Below are 21245 nucleotides of genomic sequence, written 5' to 3'. Positions count from 1 at the left end.
TCTAAAATATAATCATTGAAGTACTATTGCAAAGAAACAAATTTAAAAATATAAATTAACAGAAAATAAATTAGCAATTTAGCTACCTCTGTAGACAATCAAAAACCCAAAAATAAATGAAAAACAGTATCAGTAAGAAGACAATGTAGAATGATAAATGATACCTATATATGAAGGTTAAGCTAGCTTCTTGTTTTACACTCAGCATGCCCGAGTAGTACTAAACCTCCATTCCCATGATAGGTACATCGTAATAACTCCAACATTCCACACTTGAGGCTAGAAATTGTTGAAGACTCCCAAGGGACTCACTTGAGATTGTAGAACCATCTTTACTTGATGATGAACATGAAATATAGCAGAGTAATTAACTCCAACAGTCCACTTCAAACTAGAAAATGTTGAAGACTCCCAACATCACAAAGCATTATAACACATTCAAACAATTTTAATAGTAAACTAAAGTTATAATAGTTTCAACTAAGTGAAATTGTGAACGAAATGATTAAACACAAAAGTGCTAATCTATAAGCTAACCATTATGATATTTTGATCAAAGAGAAGCATTTTGATGTAATCTAACATTATACAAAAATTCTATAAACGACTGAGATTACCACTTCTTCTAGATAATCCGAGGAAATCCTTTTCACACTTCCTACAAAAATTGCCAATTTAAAGCATTATCACAGAGAAGATGATACAACAACAACTAAAAAACAGAAGAACACAACCCTTCACATTACACCCACATTTGGAAGATGGAACCCAACCCCACAAAATTGAAATCAACACATATTTGAAAAATTGGGTTCAAGAATTTTATTCAAAAGAGAAATCATTGAACAACTTTAACTGTTGTTTACAATTAATTTGGCCATTAGAACACACCAATAAAATACCACAAAATTTTAAAAAGGAAATTTTTATTGGCATCTCAAATTTTACTTATTCTACACCCTATTAAAGATTAAGACACACTCTTTGATTGTTACCAAGGTTTGGCTTAAATTACAGTTTCAACATTCTCCTTCCCATAAAATCCTAAACACATATTCTCCTATAAAACCCAAACCCAAAAAAATAGAAATTTGAACCATTCAACCACTATCTTTATTCTGGGGTGTAATAAGTAAAATTCAGGGTGCCAATAGCAGCTCTAACAAATCCAGAAATTTGAAGGTTGTGTTGTGTTGAGGGGTAGTGATTGATACTGGCTCTCCAAGATTAAAACACTCTTACAATGTTACAAAGGTTTAGCTTAAATTATAATCTCAACATTCTCCTTCATATAAAATCCTAAACACATCCAAACAACATTCTCCTACAAAATCCAAACCCAAAAAAATAGAAATTTGAACCATTCACTTGCTTTCTTTATTTGTAATAGGGGTGTAATAAGTAAAAGTTTGGGTGCCAATATAAGCTTTAACAAAAATTCAGAAAATTGAAGGTTAGCGATTAATCTTGACTGTCCAAGATTAAACACACTCTTAAAACGTTACAAAGATTTGGTTAAATTATAATCTCAACATTCTCCTTAAATTACAAAGGTTTGGCTTAAATTATAATCAAACAATTGTCATCAATGGGTCTCTCTTCTTGTACCCTTCTTACATTATCTAATCCAAGGAAACCCAAAACAAAAAGAACCCAGAAAACATCGAAGAAAATTGGACAGAATCAAATGAGATAATTCAAAAAAAAAAAAAAAAAGTTTATTAGAGATCAAATTGGAGAGAACTTAATTATGATAAAATATCCCAAGAACGAATTATTAGAGATCAAATTGGAGAGAACCTGATTATGATAAAATATCCCAAAAACGAATTATTAGAGATCAAATTAGAGAGAACCCAAAAAAGATAACTCAATCATATTAAAATAACCGCAAAAGTCTAGAAATAGAGAAATTTGAACCATTCACTTTCTTTCTTTATTTGTAACTGGGGTGTAATAAATAGAAGTTGGGGTGCCATTGCAGCTTTAAAAAAAATCAGAAATTTGAAGGGTAGTGCTTGATCCTGACTCTCCAGGATTAAAACACACTCTTCAAACGTTACAAAACTCTGGCTTAAATAAATTGCAATCTCAATATTCTCCTTAAATTACAAAGGCTTGGCTTAAATTATAATCAAACAATTATGATCAATGGGTTTCTCTTCTTGTACCCTTCTTATATTCCATCTAATCCAAGGAAACTCAAAAATAAAAAGAACCCAGAAAAAAAGGGTTATTAGAGATCAAATTGGAGAGAACCCAATTATAGCCCAAAAAATCCAAATGAGAAACCAAATGATAGAAAAAGACACAAAGATTAAAAGTACCTCATAATCACCTTTAACCCAGATTTGAACCCAATTTGTTTGCTATCAAAGAAAGAATTAATAAACATACCGATGGTGTGTTACAGGTACAAATTGGTTTGACAATAGAAAAAAAATTTATTATCTCCTTAGCTATAGAGAGGGCTGTTAGTAATCCCTTTGGTTATATGGAGCTTGCATGATCAATTTTAAAACCCATATCTTCAAACATTTATAACTGCTCTAGAAAACCATCATTGGGGCAACCAAACTTACAACTTTGCTTTAAAGATTCAAGTGCATCTTCTTGCGACAGTTTTTCAGTTCTCATAAGATATGCAGTAATGATTGCCACACTTCTTGATACACCTGCGAAGCAATGAATTGAAATCTACTCTCCTCAATGAAATCCAAACAAACATCCAAATAATCCAATAAATTCACATTCTCCATATCCCTCAATGGAACTGCCATTCTCACCAGCTTCAAATCCTTTCCAGCAAATTCAACAATACACAAGATCTTCTCTGTCGATTCGGACTTGTTCGAACTATCACCACCAACATCTTCAGATCCTTCAAACAAAACTTTCCGTAGTTCTTTCGTTGGGATCGAAATACCAGAACGCCATTGAGAGAAGAAACATATCGATGTAGAGCTCAAGAGAGAGAGAGAGAGAGAGAATATGTGTGATTTCTATGCTCCCATTTTGGAGAATCTCTACTGCGTCACTGATGTTGCCGATGAAGAGATGATCGCGAACTAGATACGGCATGATTAGGTCAGTTTTTTCTGACCTGAAAACTGATTTTTCGCGATAAAACGAAGCTCTCTTCTCTCTATTTCCGTTTCTATTCTTTTATTTCTTTTAACGTGCAAGAGAACGAGAAAAAAGAACAATAATTTTTTTTTTGTTGTTGTTACCAACAGCAACACAAACAATAGCATTGATTGAAAAAAAAATTTATTTTTTACTTTTCTTCACCACGTACAGCAAGAAAGAAAATCATGGCTCATTCTCCCAACAATTATTAGTATATCCTCAATTAACTAACTTTTTGAATTCTTGAATTTTTTAGGATCATCACAAGTGAGGATCATAGGAAAAAAAAAAAAAAAAACTAAAATACCCAAAAACCAAACAAATGGTCCACATTCAAGTCAAAAGAATAAAAAAAAAAAATAAATAAATAAATAAATAAAATAACTAGGTCAATTTAGCAATGCACCAATATTTGAAAATTTTCAAGTTTGATCTTCAAAAACTATCCCTGGTGGAGTTGCAACTAAAAGCGCCCTTGATTCACGTGTGTAGATCCGTTTTTTGATATTTTAAAGTCGTCACCTAGTTTTACATTCTAGGAATTGAAACATGGCTCAAAATAGATAAAAAATTATTGATCTGCAAAAAGAATGGGTCCAAATATCACATTATGGGATTGGAAGGTGTTAGGCACCAATCCCGCCCAACGAACGCCGATTATTACTTTCTCAAAAAAAATTACATTGCAAAAATAATGACCTAAAAATCAAAACAAAAATATTATCTTTGTTACCTGGGTGATTGTAACGGTTGATTACCTTAGAAACTGGCGGAGAACGTTCTTTGTGTAAGTCTTTCTACTTTTGTCTCCATCACTAAATTCGCTTTTGATATCCGGAATGAGGTATTCTCCTATTAGATCTAAATGTTTTATGACTTTTCTGGGTATTTTGAGGATTTCTAGGTATTTTTTAGGATTATTAGGTGTTTTTTAAGTAAAAAATGGGGTTTGGGTGTTAAGTAAGGACTTGGGATTTTAGATTTAGAGTTTTAAGAAGACTTGAGAGAGTTTTTGGCATTTCTTTCCTAGGATTTTCTTGACCTACCAATTTAGGTTGTGGAGTTTTTCAATTTTACTAGGTCTCTTTAATTAGGGTTTTAAATCTTGCGTAGAATGAGAGAATTTTTTAATTTTTTAGAGAACCTCCCTAATTATATTTTAATTCTTTGGGACCCTTAGTGAAAGGGATTTTATTAAATTATATTTTAGATAGAGGATCCTTTAATAAATAACATGTGGGCCCCATTTAAATAAATGGGCCACCACTTAAAATTTGACCCGTAGACTTAATTAATTGATTTTATATGTTTGAAATTTTAAATTTAATTTATTAAGATTTCAGTTTACGTTAATTAATGTTTTAATTATTCGTTTCAGATTTTTGATTTTTAGGATTTGAAAAATTATTGTTTTACCCTTAAAGAGGGCTTTTGAGTTGAGAGGTTGATTTTTGATATTTTGAAATCAGTTTTACGTAAAGAATTCAATGGGAATATCAGTTTGTGTCACTTATGGGTTTTCGACGTGAAATGATCATAGACCTTATGAGGGGTATTTTCATAATTTTGTCAAATTTAATAAAAATTGATGAAACAATTTATTTTATTTTAATTTGTTGTTTTATATATTCGACAAGATTTTTCCTAAGCATAATGTAGGCTCTAGAGATGATTTGATGTTAGAGGTATTTTGGTAATTTGATCATTTTTTATGATTTTTTTTTGTAAAACTTTTTTTTGTTTGAAAATGATGATTTCTATGTTTTTGGATCATATTTTTCTAGTGTAGCGCGATTTCTAAAGTTTTTCTTACTTGAGATACCTTATCTGAATTACTGAAACATATATAGTAATAACAAAAAACATTGGAATATTAATCCATTTTTGGAAATCATCACAATCGGGTTGACAAGTTGATTAATCAGGCGAGTACAAAAATGAGATGTCTATACATAGGAATCAAGCCTGACCGTATGAGATTGGTTTAACGAAAGTCTTATCTTATTATTGGAGCCAAGCTTGACCGTGTGGGGTTGGTTTAGCTAAAGCCTTGACTTGTCATGGAAGCCAAGCCTGATTGTATGGGGATTGGTTTAGCGAAAGTTTTGGCTTGTCATGGGAGCCGAGCACAACTGTATTAGGTTGGTCTAACGAAATTCTTAGCCCATCGTTGGATTCAAGCCCAACTATGTGGGGTTAGTTTAGCGAAAGCTTTGGCCTGTTATAGGAGTCAAGTCTGATCGTATGGGGGTTGGTTTAGCGAAAGCCTTAGCCCATTTTGGGAGCTGAGCTCGATCTAGGACTTCGATTGGTTATTCATCTAAGTCTTGGATAATTTTGGAATCCAAGCTCAATTTAAGACTTTGATCAGTTATTTATCTAAGTCTTAGATCGTTCTAGGATCCAAACCTAATCTAAGATTTCGATCAATTTTTCTATTATTTATCTAGATCTTGAATCGTTATGGGGTCTAAACCCGATCTAGGATTTTAATCGGTTCATCTATTATTTATCTAAACTGTAATTGGTTTGTAAGGGAGCCAAGTCCAATCATTGAGGGTGGGTTTAATTGATTTTTGTTTAAGCTCGACTTTAAGGGGTTATATCTATTGGTTTAGGAGTTTTAATTCATGATGGTACCAAACCCAATCAATAAGTGGAAAATGACAAAAAAAAATAGGGAATAAACAATGTATTGATAAAAGAAAACTACGTCGAGGCATGTATCAAAACCAATGGTTCAAATAAACTGAGGTCATATAATCATCACACCTTCGAAGGTAAAACATGTGGATGACGCATGGCATGTAAATTGACTAAACAAATCTTAGATCTCAAAATGAGAATTTCTAAAGTATGTAGCCACATGTCACATGGTACCATCCATTTATTCTCGGACGCTTGAACTAAAAGTCAAAATCCCTGATATGGGGTATTGTGGAGGATATTTCTCGTTAGGTACTAAGGGGTAACATGTGGCACTTAGGGATTTAAGTTTGATATGGATATACGAGGGTAAGCTCGACGGCTCGGTCACAAACCAACCATGGGTTTGGATCTCAATTGGAGAAAATCATGGATCATATCAAAAGGGGTTAAAATATTAGTAAGGGAAAATTCCAAGGAAGAAGGAATATATGAGGTCGAGATATTGATTAGATATGTTCTAAAATTCCTTTATAAATTGGATAATGGTAAAATCGATAATAGGATCTAAAGGGATCTTAGGGTTTCATCTCTATAAATAGATGGACAGAGGTATCAAAAGTTCTCCCCCTTCTAAATTGGAGATTAATTTTTATATTAAACTCCTGACTTAGACGTTGGAGTGATGTTGTTGCAGGCACACCTAAGGGCACAAGGAGAGGAGATTGCGAGGCATCATCACAGATCTTAAGGTAGTAACAGTTTTTGTATCTACAGTACCTATGAGACAACAAAAAAATTCTCTTCAGAAAAAAAAAAACTTTAACTTTAGAAGTCCTCTCCTTTACCCCCTTCTGCTATTCGAAATCACGAAGCCACTTGTGGAAACTTGGAAATGTACCTGAGTCAACTAGCTTCACATCGACTACTTCTTCCAACACCTAAAACCAATATGAATTGCAACCTATAACGATATCCAACATACTAATTTTTTCACCCTTGAAGAGCCTTTTACCTTTGAAAAATTTATTACAAAGCTTGGTTTTTAAAAGTTTCAAATTGTTGATAACTTGCTCCATTGCTACCTTTTGTTCTTCACCGATCCATTAGAAAACCACACTAACATATGGACCAAGTTGCACTAGTCACCACAATAAAATGCAAAAATGATTCCAAAATTATGGTTGTCAATAGATTGGATCAGACTTAAAATTCAATCTAGTAAAATGTGTAAACGGTTCTAAAATTATTTTCTATTTGCTTTATACATACATATAATAAAATACATCAATAAACCCCACACTTTTAATCTCCGTACAAAGTGATTGAAATTTAATCTCACTACTAATCTTAAAGAAAAAATTTACTTATTTCATTTTTTTCTTCTATTGCTTTATAAGAATACCCTTCCAACTTTATTGTATTTCCTCGCTAAAACCCTTGGCCAAAGAAGATGCCCTTGCTGGTAGGTAGGACAAACTCATATATATATATAAAGGGTCATGTTCAACACCCTACTATTTACCCTACGTTTTGCCCTATGTGTTTTGTCCTACATGAGTTAGAAGTTTTGGAAGTGGCTGATTTTTGACAAGAATGATCTCTATGGTGAGGGGATCATCCTCACCAAAAATCAACTCATTCCGAGACTTCTAACCCCATAAAAAATAGTTTGCAAAAAATGGATGATCCACGATTCTTCAATTTGTAAACATGGGACTAAATGTTTCGGAATGGGCTAATTTTTGGTAAGGATGATCTTCTCACCATAGAGATTATCCTCATAAAAAAATCAGTTCATTCCAAAACTCCTAACCCATGTAGGACAAAACACGTAGGGCAAATAGTAGGGTTTGATATAGATCGGGTTTGGGGTTTGGGTTTCTTTTAATATAATTAAATTTGAAATATAGACTTGGATCGTAGAGTACCAAAATCATCCAACCCTGACTAACCCAATTTCTTGGATCAAATCTCTGATTATGTTAGATCATGGTACTCTAAGATCCAAATCAATATTTCAAATCGAATTATATGACAGAAACCAAAATCAAACCTCTATTAAATATTTGTTATTTTTTAAATAATATATAGAAAAATCATAGTAGTGGTCCATGGTTCTAATTCATATTATCCAAATACCAATCTACCAAGTGATGGACGAGTTGGTTTTTAACATTTTATTTTTTGGTATTTGTTATATCGGTGGCTAGGGGTGCAACTTGGTTCGGTTCGGTTTGAGGTCAAATTGGAACCGAACCAACATAGGTCGGTTCCCCTAAATAAGAATTAGAACCGAACAAAATTCCATGGGAACCAAACCAACCCAACCCAAACCAAATTAAAGTCGGTTCGGTTCCATGGATTGCAAATATTTTATAAATTATAAGTAATATTTTTTAATGAAAAAATAAACATAAAATTTCATATAATAAATGACAAATCTATTCATAAAAAACTATTAGTTTATCCATAAAAGATCACTAATCTATGTACTAACTCTTAAAATAATTCATAATTATTATTATATACATATATATTTATTTATTGCATAGGGGTTCAATTCTCGATTTGGTTTGGTTCTATACAAATTTGATTCGAGAATCGAACCAAATTGATCGATTCTCCATTTTTGTAACTCGGAACCAAATCGCAACTTGTTCCAAAGCAAACCACCCCAAAACTATTGGTTTGCTTCAGTTTTCGGTTTGAACCGGACCAAGTTGTACACCTATCGGTAGCTGTGCTTATAGAACCTACTGAGTCAACTCTTAACTTAGATGAGTTGACTTAACTTGAATGAAATTCGAGTTGACTCAGATGTATATTCATTTAAACCAACACGACAAGTCAACTCTAAACCAGATCTAATAGACCAGGAAAGTTTCCCGAGTTGGATAGGAACTCAACCAAGTTATGTTATTATATTAAATATTTTCCTTAAAAAAAGAAAAAATATATATAAATTTAATTTTAAAATACTAGAAACTATTTCCAAATATTTATTGTTGAGTTAACTTGGTGAACTCCGAGTCGAGTTTTAAAACTAGATATATTATCATGCAATGAGGTTCAACTTTGTCAAACTTTTATACAATTAATAAACGGCTGTAGTTGAACTATACATCAATAAAAAATCTTACCTTCCCATCAGCAAAATGAGACCAGAATCGCAAAACAGCTACCTCTCCTAACGATCCATTTCAGAAATTTGGGGCAGCTATTAGCCAAGAACAGAGCGACGACTCCGCGCTTCCACAGTTAGACCCAATCTCAGGTTTGTTTTGCAGAGAGAGAGAGAGAGAGTAATGCTTCAATCAGCCATATTTGGTCCGATTAATCCATGTTCGTTTTGATTGAAAACATTTGACATAAGCTCCTGTCTCTTTTTCACTGTTTGCTGATCAGATTCATCTCTTTTTATTCTCTTTTATCATATTTTTTTGTTTTCTATTTTCTTTGGTGGGCTTTGAGATTAGGTATATTTTTTCATTTAATTTCGTTTCATTGCCCATTAAGAGTTTCTTCATGGGTTGAACTTCTCTATCGATTGGGTTTCTGTAAATGTGGAAGAAATTGGGATTATTCTTGCTGAAAAATGTTAAAGATTCATGGGTTTTGCAGCTATTATGAATCGTTTGTTGTTTTGCATGGAAATTTGATTTAGAGGCATTTTTTGTTTATGGGTATCACTGATTGTTCCGAATATCCATCTCTCTAATACATTGGTGTAGTTTTTCAGTCATTTTGACTCTTTTATGGCATGGAGTTGGGGTTTTAGAGGCTGTTTTGGTTGATGGGTATCAATGTTTTCGGGCTTTATAGCAGTAAATGTGATCAATTTGTGGAATATTTGACTATATGAGATGTGGGGTTGAATGGGTTTTGATCTGAGTTTTATGTTCTTCTTTATGGGAAACCATGGATTTTGAATTGCTTTAAGGATATCCGTTTTCGACTTCTCGTAAATTTTCTTTTGGGGGAGATTGTCAAGATCGGTATTGCAATGGCTGAAAGGAATGGCCATTCCCTTGGACTAATATCTCAAAAATCTATGTTCTGTTTGTTCACAATTACGACCTTAATTTTCATCTTCTCTTGGTTCTTTGTCTTGCGTTCCACGGGTCGTCCTCATTTCATTGACCATGGTTTGTTACCCAATTCCAAGTTCTTCACAACGACCGACAATGGGAATTCTCAACCCAAAAATAAAAACAACACCCAACCTGCAATACTCAATCGGTCTGATTCCGTGGACAATGACGATGAAGAAGAAACACCTACAGGAAAAAAATTGGTAGTTTGTAATTCAAACAAAATAATCTTGAAAGTATTCATGTATGATTTGCCTCCTGAGTTCCATTTTGAGCTCTTAGATTGGAAAGCTGAGGGAGATAGTGTGTGGCCCAACATTCAAAGTAGCAAAGTCCCTGATTATCCCGGCGGGTTGAACCTACAACACAGCATAGAATATTGGCTCACATTAGATCTCCTATCTTCAACATTTCTTAACGTAGGAGGCACTCAAAGTGCTATAAGAGTCCGTAACTCAACTGAGGCCGATGTCATATTCGTTCCCTTCTTTTCTTCCTTGAGCTACAATCGTCATTCGAAGGTGAAGCCACCCCAAAAGAAGAGCAAGAATAAGTTGTTACAAGAGAAGTTGGTGGCATTTTTGACGGTTCAAGAGGAATGGAAAAGGTCGGGAGGACGAGATCATATAATTATGGCCCATCATCCGAATAGTTTGTTGGATGCAAGGATGAAGCTATGGCCTGCCATGTTCATACTCTCGGATTTCGGGAGGTATCCTCCTAATATAGCTAATGTTGAGAAAGATGTGATTGCACCCTACAAACACATGATCAAAACCAAAGTCAATGATTCATCCGGCTTTGATGGTCGTCCGACTTTGCTGTATTTCCAAGGAGCCATATACAGGAAAGATGTAAGTAACCCACCCTTCTTTAACTTTTAACCGTGCTCTGATTTTGATTTTGATTGGAATAATGTGTTCTTTTTTATGCCCCTTATTATTTGGATTAAGCGGACATTGATCTTCAGATCACACCAAGACTATATACCACTTAATTTATTGTGTTTCTCTTGTTCCTTCTATATGATTAACTATTCAATGAAGAAAATTATTGCCTCATATAACTTGATAGGACTAGTATCACGCTAAATAGCTAATGTAGTTGTAGATGATTCAATTCTTGTTGAGACTTACCCAGATAGAAACTACTCATTTATGTAGAAGAATAAAGTATATAATGAATAGATGATGTCTATGGATATGTTCTAGATTTGTTGTTTCTGATTTTGGAAGGTTTTCTTATTCATGGACGATGAGTTTGATGTATTGGGTGTATGTGTATTTATTTAAGTTTAAGTTTTTGTTAATATGAGTTCAAATGATACATGAATGTAGCTAACAGAGTTGTAGGAGAAACATAATTGATTGAAATGATACCTGTAGTGTACAATGAACCATGTTGTGGGTGATCCAGTTCTCTATTTCTCTTAGTACATCATATTAGGTCACTTAGTTCTTATGTGGGTTATGAGGGTGTGTTTTGTTAACACTAAGCAACTAGTGCACTAATCTGGTTAAATGTTGCACTTAACTTGTTTGAGGTAAACGATCTTTTAGGATAGCTGAAATTGATAATAAAATAGTGCAAAGGCACAAACCTCAGTTCGGCAGGAACCCAACTTGTCAATTCCCCACATAGCTATACATGAAGTTAAAGTCCCCTGCATTAGGTTAGGTCTGACCTGCCAGACCTATCGCTGTATTCAACCTGCTCCCTCTTTAAGTGAATCACTCATGAAAGCTTTGTATTTGGGTAAAACCCTAATCCGCCCAATCTTCTTCGTGCATGTTTGGTTCAATTACTTCCATTGTTCGCCCAAGAGTATCATCTTCATTTGTGTATTAATTTCCTATTTACGAATTTAGATGTCTACATTGTAACAAAAACAATCTCTAATATGGGTATGCTTTTATATTTAAAATGATTCTCCATATGTATCAAGCCTCCTATACCCAGCTTAGTTGTCATACATGCGACAAGCCCGGTCATCATCATATGTCAAACTATCTCTCCTTGTTGGCCATTGCCTGAAATTCTTAATGGTCAGAAACACATTAACCATCCAACTAGTCCACTTATAGCCTTTATTATTGTGGATTGTTGCTTGATACCTTATGTATTTTGTTACTTTCAAGTGAAGTCTCTTGATTCAACTATTCTGTGATTTAACTAGTTTGAGTTTTGGCAAAAAAAGTCATTCATCTGCACTGCCTATGGTTGAAAACTCACCAAAACAAATAAATATGGTTAATTTTCCAATATATGGGTCTAATTACTGCCTTGTGAAGCTCTTGAGAGCTAGCCCATCACCAAGACGGTCTTCCAAAACATTGGTTTGTATAATTTCACGAAGAACTGAGATGAATGAATTGACCTTGTAAACAGTCCACCAATCTCCAAGCGGTAAATCATCAAAGCCATCTATTTGTATAATGTGCTTTAGAATTGTTTACTCACATAATGCAGCCTATTACATGCTTATGCTCTGAGTAGTTATGTTAGATCACTTGTACAAAGAAAAAACTTTTCAGCACGCATCCCACTTCAAAATTTCGGTAGAACCCTCTACCTTAGATGACACATGGTGGTGTCTTCAAGGAGGTATCCCAAATATTAGCAAAAACGTAGGGGTGTGACATAAACACAAAAAGCTAAATGTCATCTTAAGAGGTGGGTTCCTCCAAAATTTTGAAGGGGCCTGGCTGCTTCAAAGTCGGACTCCTTGTACAGTCTCTCAAGCTTTCTTCTTTTGTTATATACAATTCTTACTTAATATTTTCTGGTATTTCTATCATCTCAGGGTGGGTTCATTCGACAAGAACTGTTTTATTTTCTAAAAGAAGAGAAAGATGTGCACTTCTCTTTCGGAAGTTACGTAGGTAATGGAGTTCAAAAAGCAACCCATGGCATGCACTCTTCAAAATTCTGCCTCAATATCGCTGGTGATACCCCATCATCCAACCGTCTATTCGACGCCATTGCAAGCCATTGTGTCCCGGTCATAATCAGTGATGAGATTGAACTCCCATACGAGGACGTTCTTGACTATTCTGAGTTTTGCATCTTTGTACGTACATCGGACGCACTCAAAGACAAGTTCCTCATCAAGCTGATTAAGAGTATTGGGAAGGATGAGTGGACTCGTATGTGGGAAAGACTGAAAGAGATTGAACGGTTCTTTGAGTTCCAATACCCATCGAAGGAGGGTGATGCTGTCCAAATGATTTGGCAAGCAGTGTCCCGTAAAGTGTCTGCTATTCAATTGAAGTTGCACAAGTCACAACGGTTCTCTCGAACAGAAGTCCATAGTAAGGCCACCAGGTCAAAGTCAGCATCGGTTCCATGGTCAAAGCATAGGTGGTGAGAATTAAGTCCAAAGGAACATTCAAGGTGCCATTCTTTTTTATTACTCTTTCAGCAGTTGTTAAGAGCTTCCTTTTGAGATAGTTTTAGAGGAAAAGAAATTCATTGTACTTTTACCATAAATTTTGAAATGTAAAACAATTGGAAGGCATTTTTTTGTCCTGGTATTTTGGGTTCGATGGACTGGGTATTTGGTTCAGATTATTAGATTTTGATTTTGGTTTGTCAGAATTTGGACTATGGAAATTGATTTTCAGAATCTAGAATCTTGTTTGGCTACTCTGATTCTCGAAAGAGAGATTTTATTGTAACACTAACTTTTGCCAATGCAGTTCCAATTCATATTTAAATCACCACTACAAGAAAATTGCGAACTAGGAACAAGGCTTCAAAACGGTTTTGAGCTGTTTCTAATTAAAATTGGCTTTAAACTATTTGACCTGTGAAAATCGTTTCTTGCTATTTAGATTAGGAACATCAGGAGACTTATTTTAGGTCTCACATTCTTTGATCTATCATTCTAACAGGGAACGAGCCTTGGAGTTCGAGGAGGAGATTAGACTTATCCATCCTCACAACTCTATGAGTTTCTCCCCTTGATTATCTCGATTTTGAGAAGAAATCAACTGGAAACCAATTGATTTCCTGAAAAATATCGCTTTTGATAAGGACTTATAGATGAGAAAGAAAAAAACATATTGTGTTGGCATTTGATGAAAGTTTACGGTAGTGCTATCTGGTAGATGATCTACTATGATTACCCTTATCCATATGTGGCTTCTGTAATGTTACATAATTCGGAAAGCTGAAGCAAAATCTATCCTGAGGAAGACATCCTTTGCTGTCATATAATGGGAAAGTTTAGCAATTATACATGTTGACCAATTAAAAGAAGCATCAATATTGGCTCAAGAGACAAAAAAACAGTGAGTATAAATGCTTTTCACTTATTTAGCTTTTAGTTTTGTTAAGTTAAGCTTCATTTTAATCTGTTATTGCTCAATTTAACTATAATGTGCTAGATAGGGGAAAAGAAACTCTAGCTTGCAACTCTGTTTAAAGCATGTTCCTTGGGTACTTATTAATAAAAGTTTATTCCCATAAGTAATTGTCAATCAAAAGTCAATCCTTTGGTACTTAATTGATATTGAAATTTTTTTTCTTGGTTAACTTTTATATGAAGAAGCAAACTAATCTTGGACACACACGGACATTTGAAATATCTTGAACCAGCTGAGCCTCAACTTAAGCTTTTGTAACATTACTAGAGTAGGCTTATCACATGGAGAGCAAGCAAGAAGGGGAAACTAGGCACTTGGTACTGTCACATCACTTTGAGTAGCACTATCACCTGGGTTATCTTCTTTTGTCTTACACTATTATCTTGGTTGGTACATGCCTATTAAGGACAACTATAGAAGTGAGGGTCAATCCAACTTACTCTTTTTTAGGCATTAATCTTAGGATTTCAGTTGCATTCTGATTTCAGATGCACTCCGATTATCAACTTTCATGTTTATATCATAGATTATGTGAGCATCTTATGGGGAAGTTGATGTTCATTCAATGTGGCCAATATTAACCAGAGCCATCAACTACACCACTCTTTTCTCTTTTTCCTTTGAAATATTTGTCTTTAATATTCTCTCAGAACATTGCACTGCATAAGACTTTGTTGTTCTTTGACTTCTCCTCTATATGTAAGTATGTTGTAAATGCAAATCCAGGTCAATTGCTCTACCTTGGGTGGACTGATCTTGCAAGTTTAGTTCACAATGTCAAAAGGTGTCTTCATTGGTAACCAATCCATGTCTTCAGCTTGGATTGTTGTATTGCATTTGTTTTTGTTCTAATAGGTTCTTGTTTTTCTATTATCCTTGCTAACAAATTTACAATCTCAACATACCAGATTATCTTAGCTTTTTACGGGGAGTCTTGTTAGTTATCAGTATGTTTTAAGGGAAAAGTGATTTAAAATTTACTATTTTGTTGGTGGTCTTATGCAAGGTTTACTTATATAGGTCTGAACTGATTCCATTGCAGATCTAATCTAATCACTCATGTTTCAACTAAGGCATTCTCATGATCATCAGGGGAATGATTCTGTGCTGCAAGATGGACAACAAAAATGCTTGGTTTTAGCAACACATTTTTAGGGGCGGCCAAAATAGGCGCCACTACAGAACATGAGCAATTAGAAATTAAACCAACCTGCGTGCAAAAACTAACGAAATTTCACGAAAAAAACTCTCCTTGTATCATCGAAGTTTTGTGAATCTTTATCTCTCTCTCTCTCACTCTTTGCATCAAATTCGTCTCATCTCCTCTGCATCTAGGGTTTCGATGTTAATGGAGGAAATCTTCCCTTCTAACAAATATTTCTCTCTCTCTCTCTCTGTATCAAGTTCATCTCATCTCCTCTTCACATCTTTGAAGTTTTGAGAATCGATATCGTAGATTTCATAGCTTTTTGAGTTTTTGAGAATCCAAATCGCAGAACGAGGTATGATTCTTCTAACAAGATTTCTACGATTTCTTTCTCCCTTCGAATTCGATGGATTTATGGTTTAGGATTAATTTTTTGCAGATTTCGTAGTATTTGGGAGAGATTTTCATCAGAGATTGCTTGAATCTAAGTTAAGTTTGCGGTAGGATATTTGGGGGAGATTTTCAATAGAGATTGCTTGAATCTGAGCTAAGTTTGCTGGTTTAGAGATCAAGATAAACAATATTACTCAATTAGTAGGTACAATCCTGAAACTCCAAATTCTATGTAATTGATTTGAGATGTGGTAGATTTGAGAGTTTGTTTTTTTTTTTTGCTCGATTATGAGGGATTTTTTCTTTGTAGCATTTGTGACTTGATGTTTCTTCATTTATAGTTTTGTGGTGTTAATAGCTTGATTTGTTATGTCGAATTGTTTCTATGCTTAGATTATCTAAGTTTTCTATAATTGGTTAAATATATTTGATTGTTCTGTGTTTTAGTTCTAGATGCATTGAAATTTAATTTTCATCATCTTCTACTATTCATTTGTAATGGTTCCTTCCCTTTCAGTATTAAAGCATGGATCCAGTTGTTTGGAATTTAATCCCTCTGCCTTTAGGCTTTTAAAGTGGAGTTTTAATTTAAAGAATAATAATAAACAAACTAAAAAAAAATATTCGAAGTCACTCAACTGATGTTGAATGGGCACAAAACCATAGATTTTTTCCTTTCATATCTCGGGGGAAAAAATCTATGGTTCTGTGCACATTCAACGTTAGTTGAGCGTATTTGAGTATTTCTTTGTAAGTCAGTTTAGCAAGGCTGCTCTAATTTAAATGTTATTTGGCAAGTTTGTAGAGTTGGGAGTTAAAAACTCCCTCTTTTATTGACAAAATCATTTTTAATCATGACTATGTTGACCGAGTGTCATGGGCTCAAGGATGATCTTAAGAAAGCCATTGGTTTTTACTGAATTTGGAAAATCAAAGAAAGATATATAAAGGATACACATTAAGTGAGAGGATTCATTCTAGGACACTATTAACAAGAACATCTACAACTTAGCAAGAAGTGGAGGAACAATTGGACGTGGGTTGGTCTGGCAAATCATGGCAGAGGGAATGGAATCATATTATGATGGTTATGAGATACTTTTATTTCAGAATCCATCAAAATCTGGAGTCATTACAAGCCAATCTCACAAAACGACTACCCTTGGTCATGAATTAAACAATAACCATGCTCATGCTCATACATGGAGTCAAAGGCACAAAAGGAGTAAGTCAGTTCCTTGAGAGTTTTTCCAGAAAGAGATTTAGAGGGTATAAATAAAGAAGTCTAGCTGAAGGAAATGATGTATCATGATGCATTAGTGATTCCCTGAATTTTTAGTATTGTTGTGGGAATGGTTAATTTGAATCTTAGATCTTTTAAATGATATAATTCTATATATATATTTTTTTTACAACTTTGACATATAAAGGTTTCTCCACTTGAATTAGATAAATCAGCAATGCCCCTATATCAATCTATATCATACCTTAATTTATCGATTGCTCTAAAAGAAAATAATAGACCAGCATATTAAATCTCATCAACCATTACAAGAAATATATGCCCAAATATGCTTACAATACTAACTAAATGCTGCAGTCCAAAGGATCTAATCGACTCTAATCCAGTTAGAAAATCCCAGTTTCAAACAAATGCCAAATTTTCCTATATGTGATCCCATTTGTTGAAAAGTAGAAGGGTATTACGACTATGAACAAAGAAATTGTCAATTTTTAAGTACTTGGCTGGAGGTTTATTGCCATACTCTCCACAACCAATAGATTGAAAGATCCCAATTGTTCGGTCACATAGCACACCACCCAAAACTCTCTTTTCTATTGTTTATGCAAGCTTCCTCTTTGGTTTCTGTTTTATTGTGTAATCATATTTGTATATCATACTATATGGGTTGTAATGAGTTATATGGGATCTATTAAGTCTTGCAAGGCTTTTATGATGATGATGATGGTTTGTTTTGATGCTTACATAATTTTTTTATATTCTGTTTTATATGATTAGGTAATTTTGGATTAATAGAAAAGTTTCTGTGTCATAAGAAAATCTTAGTATCCTTCTCCATGCTAGCTCAATCTATTAAGATGCTGTCTTCTTTTTCTTCCAACATTTAGCTCCGTAATGTGAAGTTGGTTTCCATCTCACAAAATTTTCTTTTTAACTCGATTGGAGTGCATTGGCCCATTAGAAATAATTTCTTTCTTCTATTCAATACTGTTTAAAATAATGTCAATCCAAGTGTGTGTTCATATTTGCTCTTACAAAACTCCCTTGCTTGAGTTGAAATCCATCTAATCAATATGAGTGGTAGAGATACATAGCAATTGCATTCCTCCCTCTGATGCCCAATTCATCCTTTGCACTGCCTCCAAAGCTGAACAAGCCTCATTCAGAAGCACTCATACAAACGAGATGACCGCTCCAAGTGGCATCCTACATAAAACATTGCTTACCTTTATGGGTAGACCAACAACTCCCATATATGTCAAAGGCCTGTCACCCACTACGGTATTTGAATTGGCTTCCAAAGAATGTAACTGCAGCTTTTCCACATCAACCATTGTAGTTGTTGCCATTGTTGCTGTTGTTGTCATTGACAGAACACATTGTGCCCTGGAACAAGCAGGCTCTCTTGTTTTCACTGCACATTTCAGCCTACAAACCACTACGTGTGTACTAGTTGCTTAGTGTCTCCTTGCAGGCCAGTACATCTAAGACAGATTTTGTGGCTTGATTGACTTAAAAATGCTGAACAAAGCTACCTATCTTTAGAAACCACTATGTACTAGTTGTTATTTAGCATTTCTGTTTTATATATATATGGATAGGTGAGAAATGGTGAGAGAATGTTAGATATATACTCAGCAATAGTTTGTTTAGATAACTCAGATAAGGTGAGATTACTAAAATTATAAACTTAAAAGGAGAAATGGCACAATGCGCAAATGAAGTTGTTGTGGGCATGAAATGGCATATTGAATGGGAAACAAATAGGACAGTGATGTGGTAAGTGGTAGCTGCTGCTGTTGTGGTATAAGTAAGAGATGGCATTATGAAAGGGAAGCAACTGTTGGCACATGGTAGTGAGGTTGTGTATTTGAATAGGAAGGTGGAAGTTGCTGTGGATATGAAATGGCAGCAGGTGACTGCTGTTATGACACATGGCTGCTGCTGTGGTATAGGTGGGAAATGGGGACAGCTGTTGCTGTGGCTACAACTATTGTGTTTGTGTTCAAATGGTGGCAGCAAAGCAGGAGGCGGCACATGTGCTGCTACATGTGTCAAAGAGATGAAATGAAGTGGAGATCGTTAGTTGAATAACGATATGAAGGGGTGTTGTATGGAATGAGGTGGATGTGATGTGTTGCTGCTATTGCAGCCAAATGGTTAAATAGAAGTAGAAAATGGTAGCAAAATGGCTGCTATAAGAATTAAATGTCATAGGTGGGATGAAAGGGATATGGCAGTGAAGTTATAACAAAGACTACTGTCGTTGTGGTGGGGGTTCCTCATGGCTCGCTGATGATTCCCATGACAGCATATGCATATGTTGCCATGTCATGCATTGATTCTTCGCTTAAACTAGTATGCCATTGATATTTTGTCCTTAAGATCAACTCGACGGTGCCTTCCTTGCCTAATTTTTCAGTTTATAACATCTTTTTCTTTTTAATTTTTTTAAAATTCTCTAATCAACGTTTTTTTTCCGGCGAAAAATGCAGGCACAGACAATTTATGGGGCCCTGCATGGTTTGCAGGTTCCTTTCTTTCACTTGTATTACAATTGAATTATTTTTGACACTCACATTGAAAAACCAAACAAAGATGACCATTTCAATATATGCTTTTCTTATTTACTGCTTTAGGAACCAGATATCTTATCTTACAAAAAAGATGTTGGCATGTAATCTTGCAGACATTTAACCAATTGTGCCATTTCAATTTTACAACCAGAATAATTGAAGTTCATCTGGTCCCATGGAGCATTATTGATCAGCCTAGATTCTCTTACCGTGGACTTCAAATCGGTGAGATGCTTTTTGTGTGCCAATTATTACATGAGACTTTTATTTCAGTTTCCTTCTTATTTTCCCTCTCTTATGCATGGAAAGAGATTCCTCATGTATCTTGGATAGAATATTTGTAGCTTAGGATTTCCATCTAATGCAAAATTCTTAATGGATTGATGAGTAGTGGGTACCTTGTTATCCATCACATGTTAATTAAATAGTAAAAAAAAGAGCTTGATGTTATCCATTGAATTAGAGCTAGAAGACAGAAGTGGAGGTGTACCTTTGAAGTTCCATGTAACTGACATCTCCCAATCAAATTAAAAATAATTATTTATGAGACGACATAAGATTGGCTATGCTTTGTTGGCATGATCTGTTCATCTGACTCCAATGCTTTGGGATGAGGTTCCGATGAATGTGATGATTTTAAGTTGTTTCCTATTGTTATTAGTGTCCTTTTTGTGGGTATGTATGTGGGTATACCTCCACACACCACTTAAGCACAAACCATGTAGTTTATCTTCAATTTACTTGAGATGCCTTCATGTACCAGCCTTCAGTGATGAACATTTGTTGTCTTCTTTATGTGCCATGAGGCATGCTAGCCAATGTACCAACTAGTTGCTATAATCATGTATCCTCAAGAGTGGGATTGAACCCATGACCTCTACCACAAGAGGTTTGCCATAGCCATCTAACCTAGTTCTTTTGGCAAAGTCTTTTTTGAGTGTTGAAAACTACCGGCAAATGAGTTCAATATATATATATGGGAAGGGTTCAACAGCCAAATTCTCAAACCAACATCCATACAACTTATCGTGATCGTTGGATCACGATAGATCTAACGGCGCAGATTGGATTGAAATGTTAATAACCCACATGTGACTTAAATCACTTAAAAGTTTTAGAAATCATAAACACCTCCCCGAACAAAGACTAAACTCAGATTTCTCTCCTCTATTCTCTCCTCTCTTTTCTCTTCTACTTGTTTTGCCTTCTCTAACTCAAACCCAACTCTAAACGCATATCAGATTTCTCTCATCTCCTCTCTTCTCCTCGTTTTACCTCAAACCCTAACCCTCTTCCTCTCTATTGCGATGACGATGACTCACTATCGTTTCAGCCATGGCGATGAAGAAGATGGAAATCTGGAGAATGGCAGTTTGTAATAAAGCGATAAACAAAGGGGTTTGATTGATGAGGGCTTTAAATTGTTCGATCAAATGGGTTCGGTCTATCAAATTAAGCCTCGACTTGAGCATTATGCGTGTGTGGTTGATCTCTTGGTTCGGGCAGGTATGTTAGAGGAAGCTGAAAAGATGGGGATATTGTGAAGGGGATGCAAGGTTTTTTGTTCCCTGGTTTGAGAGTCTAGAGAGAGAATCTGTATATTGTGATCTTAATTCGATTTAAACAATAAGATAAAGGAGTGGTGGGCTA

At 34.8% G+C, this 21245-nt stretch overlaps 1 protein-coding gene and 1 pseudogene across 6 annotated transcripts; one reads left to right on the top strand and one right to left on the bottom strand.

Annotated features, from left to right (window-relative positions):
* Positions 1–2490: 2490 nt before the first annotated feature.
* LOC147394037 (uncharacterized) lies at positions 2491–3081 on the bottom strand (annotated as a pseudogene).
* A 5788-nt stretch (positions 3082–8869) lies between these two features.
* Positions 8870–21137, top strand: LOC147394036 (putative arabinosyltransferase ARAD1). Of its 6 annotated transcripts, XR_015181865.1 has the most exons (8): positions 8870–10723; positions 12673–13262; positions 13763–14161; positions 15279–15738; positions 15823–15981; positions 19515–19550; positions 19747–19820; positions 20929–21137. XR_015181865.1 is itself a non-coding variant. In XM_086454836.1 (2 exons), the coding sequence occupies exons 1-2, from the start codon at positions 9782–9784 to the stop codon at positions 13234–13236; spliced, it is 1506 nt and encodes a 501-aa protein (XP_086310962.1). In that variant the 5' UTR covers positions 8870–9781; the 3' UTR covers positions 13237–13434. The 6 variants fall into 6 exon arrangements, 1 of the variants encoding a protein (XP_086310962.1); XR_015181863.1 differs by having other exon boundaries at positions 15823–19550; XR_015181864.1 differs by having other exon boundaries at positions 15823–19550; positions 19709–19820.
* The last annotated feature ends 108 nt before the right edge of the window (positions 21138–21245 follow it).

The sequence above is a fragment of the Akebia trifoliata genome, chromosome 9 (genome assembly GCF_017979445.1).
Source record: "Akebia trifoliata isolate Shusen 1 chromosome 9, ASM1797944v1, whole genome shotgun sequence".
Lineage (NCBI taxonomy): Eukaryota > Viridiplantae > Streptophyta > Magnoliopsida > Ranunculales > Lardizabalaceae > Akebia > Akebia trifoliata.
This window is presented reverse-complemented; position numbering and strand designations above follow the sequence as displayed.